Source organism: Odontesthes bonariensis, chromosome 21 (assembly GCF_027942865.1).
Source record: "Odontesthes bonariensis isolate fOdoBon6 chromosome 21, fOdoBon6.hap1, whole genome shotgun sequence".
Lineage (NCBI taxonomy): Eukaryota > Metazoa > Chordata > Actinopteri > Atheriniformes > Atherinopsidae > Odontesthes > Odontesthes bonariensis.
This window is the reverse complement of record NC_134526.1, coordinates 20,156,530-20,166,789: the sequence shown is the minus strand read 5'-3', so window position 1 is coordinate 20,166,789 and position 10,260 is coordinate 20,156,530. Positions and strand designations below refer to the sequence as shown.

Here is a 10,260-nt window from a genome sequence, read left to right as displayed (position 1 = left end):
AAATGAGCTTAGACAACCTTGTTAATGTCTCTTTTTTTTAATCTTTTCACAGTAGTGTTTGAAGGGTCTTGAATTTGTGGATTTAGCGATAAACTGTGTTTATCTGTCTTTTTTTCTTTTCTTTTTTTTCCCTGAACATCACAGACATTCAGTATTGGTTTTCAGCCTTGTCCCTTGTGTGTGCTGATTTCCCAGCATTCTCTCAATCTTTTCATGATTTTCTCTACTGTAGACAAACATGACGAAATCCCCCAAAATTTTTTGCAATTTTCAATTTTTTACTCGCAGTCTTTCACAGACTGGTGAACTTCTCAGAACATGTTACTGGCACTTTTTAACCTTTCTATCTTGATGCTATTTAGAGTTTAGTGTAGCTTTCGAATGATCAGCAAAGCATTGCATTCTACTTGGTACAATCTTATACTATGTTCCAACTTTTTGGGAGTGACTCTTTTTGTAGGAAACAGCCTCTTTGTGCTGAAAGGGAGAACTGAGGAGGATGTGAGGTCAGAGAGCTGACAGGTTGCATCTTATTGTTGAATTTTCTCTTCTCTTGCACACTAATGAAAACAGTGAAGTAATGCAAGATTCCTGAGGAAGTAAAAGCCACTTCCTGCTCGTTCAAGCAGCACAAGGTTGATAAGGCAAGGAACACCCCCCCCAACACTAATACTGCCCTGAACAGTTTGACTTCGACACACTCCACCTCTCCCTTGGCAGGTTCCTCCCCTGTTTCTGAGTGCCCTTCCTGGCCTCTGTCTCTTCTGCCAGCTGACGATCATCAGTGGACTATCTTTGCTCACCATGGGCTCCAGACCCCCCAGACTGCTGCTTCAGCTTCTCATCAGCCTCCTACTCATCTGTAAGGACCTACTGCCGTGTCTCTTTCAGGATAAAGGATGTTGCTTCACTTAAACCTAATCTCCCAATTCTCACTTTTCCCCCTCCTTGTTCTCTTTTTCCCTAAACGCAGGGCAATGCACTAGAGGAGAGTCATGTAAGTTTCTGTATTCAAGTGTTTTCTTGTTTTTTTGTTGTTGTTGTTTGTTGTAGTTTTTACAGTGCTGTGACAGTTTGAGGTTATGTAGTCCTCCCTGAATACATAAAGAAGCTATTTTTATGACACACCTTTAAACAGAGTTATTTTTGCAGGAAACAGGTATTGTTCAATACACTGTGGCCTTCTTGATATTTTAAATATTTCAGTAATATTCATTGAAGTCATTTTTTGTTATTACAGGTGATTCTGTGCATCCTAAATTATACAAGCTATCAAACAATTGGAATTTTATTGAACATGCTAATGTCCACTAGATCTTTTTTTTTCTCACTTCCTCTGAACAGTTCTTAACTATTCAGAGGAAGTCTCTGCCATGCCCTTTTCCTCCCTGGGGGTCAGTGAACTGAATCTGGGTGTTTTTGTTTAAAAAAGGAAAGAAAAGAGAGCACATCAGACAGTTTTTTTTGTTTTTTTTTTTAAAGATGTCCTAACACGGCTAACGCTTGGAAAGAAAAATGCATAGCATTTGTTGTTTCATTTCTGTGGGAGCAAATTAGGTAGACCTGCGTCTGATTCCCAAATTGTCTCATCAGTCGAGCCCAAGGCTGTTCAGTTTGACCTTACAGAGATGTTACTAACTGAATCTGAGGATGACTGACAAATGGAAGTTTAGAGAAGAATTCTAATTTGTCTATAGTAGTTAGAGCTACAGAATTCTTGCTGCCGATTAGTCATTTTGATGGCGTTTACTCAAGATCACAAGATGAACAGTCTGTTATCTTGAGATGAAGCTGATTTGCCTTTTGTTTTCTGAAGATCATGCTTCATAATATTATCCGGTTATCACGAGAAAACAAGCTTTGGTTTCTTGGGATCGTAAGGTGATTGTGGTGAGCCCAAAAATGATTGTTAACACTTCCTTTCAGCTTTGGTTATCACTGTCCTTACAGTTTGGAAGGATCTATAGCATTAAGTCAAGACATGGGTGTATAATTCTGTTTGCTGCACAGAGTTCAGGAAATGTCTGCTCTTGACCAAAGGCGGTGACATCTCTGCGCATAGATAAGAGTTTAGCCAATTCTTTTATGCCTCAGTTAGTGGCTGCCCTCCAGATGAGCCCCTGTTTGCAGTGCCAGGAAGACGCACTTTAATGGCCCGAACAAACAAAATTTATAACCTGAGAAAACCATCCTTGTTATTTTGAGATATCAACATAAATGTATAATTACAAGTCCTTAACAATCCTTGTGATCTCAAGAATGACATAAATAACCCATTATCACTTCAAGCCATCTCAAGATGATGAGATTAACTTTTGATTTCAAGATAGTGATTTAGATAAATGATAATGATTTGAATAAAATCGTTTTAACGTGGCCTCTCTCAGAACACAGCTACAACAAACTGCCATTGAGGTAAAAATGTTACACAGGAAAAACAATATTTTTATTATTATCTCCACAGCCAATTATTGTAGCATACAAAGTAGAAAACGAGGTGAACTGCTTGTTACTTGTGTCGAGGTACTAAGGTATCAAAATCCACCAATCTGCACCTTAATATGATTAAAGATTTGTCCAAATAAGAGAGATCTGACTATTTGATATGCGAGTTTTAGTTACACCACCCCCTTTCTGGTCTTTAGGCTAAGATGAGATAATCAACAAATAGGTAGTTTCATATTTGGTATGTATGTATCGAATGTATGAATAGTATCAATATTTCACTCAAGCAAAAAAAATAAACATTTTCCAAAAAGTATTTCAATCTAAAAAGTATTTTTCCTGACCTTAACTATAAGTTCTCTGAGTTCTCTTACCCAGCATAGTGTGTTAGCAGCCAAAGTCCCTGTTGTTGGTTTAATTCTTTTTTTTTTCTATGTTATGTTCATGACTTTGTGTCTCTGTGTGTCTGCATGACATTGGAAACTACAGCATTCATCATAAACAACGTTGGCCTCACCATCCTACCCAAAAGCACAGTTCAGAGCGGGACACCGGTGTCGATACGCTGCCAGGTCAGCGTCAGTCACAGCAACATCTCTCAACTCTTACACAATTTCCAGCTCACACGGGATGACGCTCCCATCCACTCCACTAACACCACAGAAGACTCGGTGGTATATGAGCTCAACCCAGCAAGGGCAGCTGACTCCGGAAGTTACGAATGTCGAGTCAGAGTTAAGGACAAGAGCAGCCCCAGCAACAGCCAGACACTGGATGTAACAGGTAGAACTGAGGCCAGTGGGTGTTTTTTTTTTTTGGTTTTTCATTTAGTGATATTACTGCATTTGTCTGGTTTTGTAGGATACTTTTTTGTAAAAAAAAAGAAAGTAAACCTTAAACTATATGATTCTGACTCGTTTCGAAGTACACTGACTTTTGTTATGCACATTCCTGGGCCAGATAATGGGTGTATGGCTGTGCATGTGGAGGGCTCACACAGATTTTTTTTTCATGACAGTGGTGTTACATCCCACAATTGTCTGAGGAGTGTTACTTTAAGCCAGCAGCATCTAATCAGCTGTACTTACTTGAATGTTGTAGTTTTACTTAAAATCTCTGCATTATGTTCCACACTAACTGTTGGATATTATAATCAAATGCAATTTAAGTAAGATTTAAGTAAGTCTTCCACACATCCCAATGTGTTTCTCATGCTAAAATAGCTCTAATACATGTAATTACCTCTATATCTGAATGTGTCGGTATGCAAAATAATAGCTGTGCTTCTCACTATTCCACTGGTTTTCCCTCTCCTCAGGCCTGCAGACCCCCACTCTGTTTCTGAATAATTTAGCACCCTATGAGAATGAGGAATTCATGGCCACCTGCAGTGCCCCAGAGGAAAAAGGACCCTTAAAATTCCAATTTTACCGGAGATTTAGGAATGGAGAGCCTGAGAAGATAAAGCAGCTACAAAAAACTGGAAATTCCTCAGAGACCACTCTAAGACTCAAACACATAGGTGAATGCTACCTGTCCTGTGACTACGAGATCAGTTTGGTTTCTGGGAACAGAGGCTCCAACCGCAGCAATGAGATTCAAATGATTGTCAAAGGTGATTACATCAAGTCTTAGTTTGTCACAAGAGGTAGATCAACTTACTTGAGGAAAGGTGTGTCTGACTATTCTGAATTGTGTCTTACAGTGCTCAACATTACCCCTGTGATGAATATTCTGCCCTCCCAAAATGTCTTTGAGGGGGACATTGTGGAAGTTATCTGTAAAGTGGTGGATATCCCATTAAAGAACATTGAAGTATTCCTTGTGAAGGACAAAAGGATTCTCAAGAAAGCTGTGTCAGCCCTCAGTCATGTATTTACTGCCCAGGAGGGGGGCTCTGGGGAGCTTGTCTGCAAGGCAGAGTGGGGAAATGTCCGGAAAGAAAACTATAAAGAATTCACAGTCAAAGGCAAGAACTCATTATTAATAAAAAAAAAAAAAAGCCTAATATAGCACCAGTACACCCTCGTCATACATTTAAAGCTATCTCTGTCATCAAAATGAAAATATATGGTAAAAAGAATTCATAACCTTTCAATTTTGCTGTCAACCCCACAGAGCTGTTTTCAAAGCCACGGCTGACTGTGGAGCCCATAGAACTATTTGAAGGAGACCGTCTCAAACTGACCTGCTCTGTGTCTATTTACGTTCCTGAGACGATCAACAATGAAACCATGAAATTCTTCTTCTACAAGGATAACATCAAACTGGAGATGGTTAATGAAACCACAAAATCGACCTACAACGATAACATCCAACAGACCAGAGCAGAGACGTATATTACTGTGGTGAACCGTGAAACAAATGGCAACTACTCCTGTAAAGCCCAGACTGCTTCTCTGAGACATAATTTCATTAAGGAGAGCCAAAGACTTGTTGTTCAAGCCAAAGGTAAGCATTGCACTCACCATCTGTAGCCTCCTCTCCATCAGGACTATACTCATGCTGTTGCCACTGCAGAGCCAGTACCGCCTTGGTGCCTTTTAAAAACTGTCCTGTGCTGTGACACATGCATACATGTAGCTCGTGGCGATTGGCCTGGTGTATGTCTGCTTTTAATGAAAATGTATGGTCCAGCTATAAATGAGCCAGCATCACCATGTCAGAGGATAAGGGTATTACTAGATGGATTTTGACCAATTTTTGTACATGATACCAAGACAACTACTGATAAAAATAAGCTCCCACAACTCCTGAGTTGTCGATATTCTTGATGATGGATGGATGGATGAATGCATAAATGGATTGATTGATGGATGGATGGATGTACTTTGTTTCAAACATTTCTGCTTCTCTCAAGATGAGCTTTGTTCGATATTGACAATCCTGTGACTTTCATAGTTCCATCAAATTTCAGATTGCTTTGATTTATGTCCAAAGGCCCACTAAACTAATTTTATTCTCATTAGCCTCAGCCATACTTTGTATTATACCTGCTTTTGAGCATGTTAGCATTTAGCTCAAAGCCTGTTGATATAGCTCGGCATAGGTGCAGACTATCCATTCTTAACTACATTTCCTTATTTTTTCTCCCAGTTCCTGTTTCGAAACCTGTGCTGAGCGTGGTCGGGGGCACGCTGTTTTTGGGAAAGCGTTTCCAGCTGCTCTGTCACAGTGACAGAGGCACTCTGCCCATCACGTACACCTTGCACGTCCCAAGCAGGCTGACTGAGCAGAAAGTTGTGAGAGAGCCAGGAGAACCGGCCATCTTCAACTCCCCAGCCATCCTCAAGAGCTTGGATTTAAACAATTTTCTTTGCCACGCAAGAAACAGTTTTAGCAAGCCCGCCGAGGTAGCATTGGGACAGCAATTGCTGCATTCAACCAGAATAATAGGTTTGTTGCATGCAGGAATTATGACAATATTATAAAAAATAAAAAAAGCTGATGTAAAACATGCTGAACTGTATCTCTAACACTTATTCTTCTGCACAGAGCCTGTGTCAAAACCGGTGCTGACTATTCATCCCAACGCAGGGGACATTTCTGAGGGGCAGAGCGTGAGTCTCATCTGCTCCGTTCATAGTGGGAGTCCACCCATTAACTTCACCTGGTACCACAGTGAGACAAAGGGTGCCCTTGCTTCCCTCTCTACCAATAAACTGGAAGGAACCCACAGAATACAACATCTTAGAGGAGAGCATGGAGGGGAATACTTCTGTGTGAGCTCAAACCTGGCCAAGGAAACCAAGCATAGTCTCAAAGTCACAATTGGAGGTGTGCTTTCTCTTTGGTTGCTACCTGTGGTGTGAGGAAGGTGGAGATAACTGCGTAGTTATGTGTTAAACTTGTCTCGTGCATTATTAACAACCAGCTTGCTGTATAGTTGCAAGTCCCCAGTCGCACAATGAAGAATTTTTTTTCAGCATAGAATATAATGATTACGTAACGGTACTATAATGTTGCGCAGTATAAAAGAAAAAAATCGAGGAAAAAATCTTTTTCCTCCTCTTGTTGACAAATCAGTCGGTACACCATCAGGATTCAAAGGTTGTTAGAAAACAAAAGGACAAATAACTGATTCCGACCTGTAATTTAAAGGCTAAATCTACCTGCACTGAACACTGATGCTGTTTTGAAATATGAAATTAATTATTATTAACTTGTGTGTGCACCCAAAACCAAATGTTTAACTCGATTAAGCAGAAAAGTTTTACGTTCTTGTGAGTTTTATAATTAAGTTATAATGTAGCAATCATCTGGTTGATCCATATGTCTAATGCAAGTGTATTCTCTAGTGAAGTTGGCTGGGTGGAAGAAAGGTCTTATTGCGGTCTTCTGCATCCTACTTTTACTCATCTTGATCCTCGTTATTGCCTTCAAAACACGTCTCCTTAAATTCAAGAGGAAAAGAACTGGCAAGCTGTCGGTGTAAGTAATACTGTTTATGCTCGTATTTTAAGAGAAGCATTTTATGGGTGAACTCATGTAAGCTGTAAAAGTGTGATGCCCGTAGGACCTATTGTTGATCGTTTTCTGTCTCGATTTCATCTCAGGAAGTCGGCCAGCACCAAAACAGAGCGACTGAGCCTTACCCAGGCAGAAGTCAACGAGGCTGCCAATGGTAAAGATGCTCATACATTAAAGTAATGCTGTTGATTGCACCAATTCAGGAATCAGAATTTTTCTGCTTTTGTCCTCCCTGTGTAGTAACGCCTGGCATGATTGGAAAAAGTGTTTGGAGTGAACATGTTTCAGGCTCTGGTGAGTAGTCTATAGACAGTTTCATTTTTAATTATCATTATTATTGTTTTCTCTTTTCTCAAAGGCTAAAAGGGTCCAGTGGACCACCCAAATCAGAGTTAGGAAAAACCTATATGTATTTCTGTACTTGATTTAGACAAAAATGGAGGTCTAATGGACGGATAATAAGCAATTTTGTGTAGACAGACACAACCTGTTCTGTAGCATAATGTTATTGTAACATTGTCTTTCGTACAACTTTAAGTTGGTGAAAAATAGAATTACTCCAACAAGATCCATTGACTATCATTTTAAATCTGCACTTTTTATTTAAAAGGTAGGAATTACTGTTGAGTTGAACTATTTTTGCTGCAGAGTCTGAAGACCAGAACAGTGTGACCGTACCAGAAAAGCCCGAACCTCAGTACACAGAAGTGCAAATCAGAGAGGCAGATCCTAACGGAGGTGAGACGACTTCTTAATTTCAGTATTATCCGACAAACCTTCAGTGAGTGACCAAAGGAAACTGCTTAAAACTCTTCCGTTTGTTTGTTAGCTCCAGTGAAACAGGGCACAGACACCGTGTACAGCGAAGTGCGCAACTCTCAGCAGGGTAAGACAAACGTCACGCTCCTAATTCAAAGCCATTTCAAGTAATATGGTGAAAGAAATAAGGTCACTGTTGTTTTTTTTTTTTTAAAGCAGGAAACAGGATCAGCTCCTACTGTAAACATTTGCATTGTTAGCAAAAGAATGTCCCATTATAACAGATGACTCAGTCTCCAGGTGTCCACTTCCTGCTTTCGTCAAAGAGAGCTTCCTGTTTTAACAACAGAGCCAAACAGTCTGTGCATCCGTTTCAACTAAGTGAGCAACTGTTTAATTGTTGGATACTCACGGGAGAACTGGTGTCCATTGTTCAGTCATGGACTTGGTTGACTGCATTGTTGTGACACCATAATGCAGCAGAAATGAAGGAAAACCCTTTTTTCTGTGCACTTTAAGACTCAGTGGAAGAAGGCTATATCAGCATGTACACATGAATGTGTTTCCTGGGAACAGAGTGCTGATGGCTACACAAGCCCTCCATTAATCCCCAGGCTTCTTTTCTTTCCTGAGCTTGACCTCTGGTTTTGTTTTTGCAGGTGTTCCAGAGCTGACTGACGGTGTAAGTAGCATTGCGTATACACTATGCACACAGTGCTAACACATACTAACAACGGACAAACTCACTCATAATCCTCTGTGGTATTTTTGGTCAGAGAGACGTTTCAGAGACTAACACAATTAAATAAACAGTCACCCTGTGGAGTCAAATTTCATAATTTGTCAACAGGTAACTGAAAGAATTATGTTTTAAGTTAATTAAATGTTAAATTAAGTTAAATGTGATATATTTATATAATAATCAAGACAAGGTAACTTTTTTATTTCCATACTTTACATCATGCAAGACTTTTTTGCAGTGGCAGATTCTGTATTTTCTTCCTGCAAAGGGCCTGTAGTTTTGTGAGATTCTTGGACCATCTTGCATGCACTGCTCGCTAGCCTCTTCATTGAGTACTGTCTGCTTCAAGTTTGCTGGTATTTAATAAAGTCCATTGTTCCCGGTACCAGTGAAATCCCTGCAAAACTAGTCTAAAGCATGATAGATCCACCACTGTGCTCAACAGTTGCAGAAGTGTTCTTTTTTCCAAAAGGCACCAGGCTTTGTTGAATGCCAACTTCAGATGCTGAACAGTGCCTCACCAACCCAGTCTGCTAAATCTACCTGAAGATCTTCTGCAGTCACTTCTAGGACTTTATTCGCCTTTTTAGCAGTCTTTCCAACATTTCTGTCTGAGGGTTTTCTTGGTATTTTACAGCACAACTCGACCTCAGCTGTTCTTTGTGAAATGCAAAATTTCTTGATTGAATTTGAAACAAAAGAAATCTACCAAAAAACACATATTTTGTAATAACCCTCTCCTGCTTTGTTAGCATCCACCCACCCTTCACTGGCTTGATTCTGTTTAGGGTCATGGAAGGATGGATCTTATCCCAGATGCCACTGGGGAAAAATGGGGTTCAAACTAGATTAATTTGATCGCAGGGCTAACAAATAGACGGACAATGCATGCTTGCAGTCTTTGGACTGTGAGTATATACAGAAGCATGTGCAGAAAACCCAAGCAGACAAACTCTTCACAGAAAAGCTGTTAACCAGTAGTTCCAAACCAGAGTTTCTTTACTGTTCTAACCACTGGAACACTATTCTGCGCTCCCTTGTTTGCATCAGTTGGCAACTTAGATTGTGATTTTGAGTGTCTCAATGTCCTCTATTGCTGTATAATGTAATGTAATCCCAGACAGACCCCATGATCTTTAAACCTATCCGATGGGGCATCTGTATTGGGTTGTATCTTTAGTCAGTCAGTGTATCAGCCACAAATAAGACTATTTCCTAATGTGAGCCTTGCATTTCCACAGGTGTCAGTGGAATACGCACAACTGAATCATGATAATGATCAACACAGTGACCACAGTAACCATGGTGACCACAGCGCGAACGTTGACCACCCAACCGAGATTGACAACAGTGTTAGCATTGACACAGGTGACCAGGGGGGAGAAACATGTGACTCCACGCCAGACTCCTAATGATCCCATAACAATCCCTTATTTGTTTATGCAGCTGGAATATTTGTGCTGAATGATCTTCAAAGCGACTCCCATAAGCAAATACATTCTTTAGTTTCTGTTTTGAAAATGCTTCTTTTTTTAAAAAAAAATCCACTCTGTAATTTGACTTGCTTTGATTTTTTTTAACAATAAATAAAATGATTTTGTGAACTGTGTCTGTCTTTTGGTGTTAATGGTTACTTAAAAAGAAAGTGGGAGCGGATATGTTTCATGAACCCAAAGGAAGAGCCATGACTTATGCCTGATAACAATGGTGACAGACTCTGAAATCGAAATGGGAGGAAATAGTCTTTGCAGTCAGCAGAATGGCGATATCATTATTAGTGACCCTTCTGATGTGTGAAAATATGTCATTTCAATTTAAAGAACTAGAGGACAGACTTGAGGCTG

At 40.0% G+C, this 10,260-nt stretch overlaps 1 protein-coding gene across 1 annotated transcript; it reads left to right on the top strand.

The window, feature by feature from the left end:
- Nucleotides 1-683: 683 nt before the first annotated feature.
- Nucleotides 684-10,025, top strand: pecam1a (platelet and endothelial cell adhesion molecule 1a). Its single transcript, XM_075454295.1, has 15 exons — nt 684-862; nt 974-997; nt 2,935-3,228; nt 3,764-4,060; nt 4,151-4,414; nt 4,564-4,896; nt 5,542-5,841; nt 5,941-6,222; nt 6,744-6,876; nt 7,002-7,069; nt 7,156-7,209; nt 7,564-7,653; nt 7,745-7,801; nt 8,334-8,356; nt 9,658-10,025. Exons 1-15 carry the CDS (start codon nt 805-807, stop codon nt 9,826-9,828), a joined length of 2,448 nt encoding a protein of 815 aa, XP_075310410.1. The 5' UTR covers nt 684-804; the 3' UTR covers nt 9,829-10,025.
- The last annotated feature ends 235 nt before the right edge of the window (nt 10,026-10,260 follow it).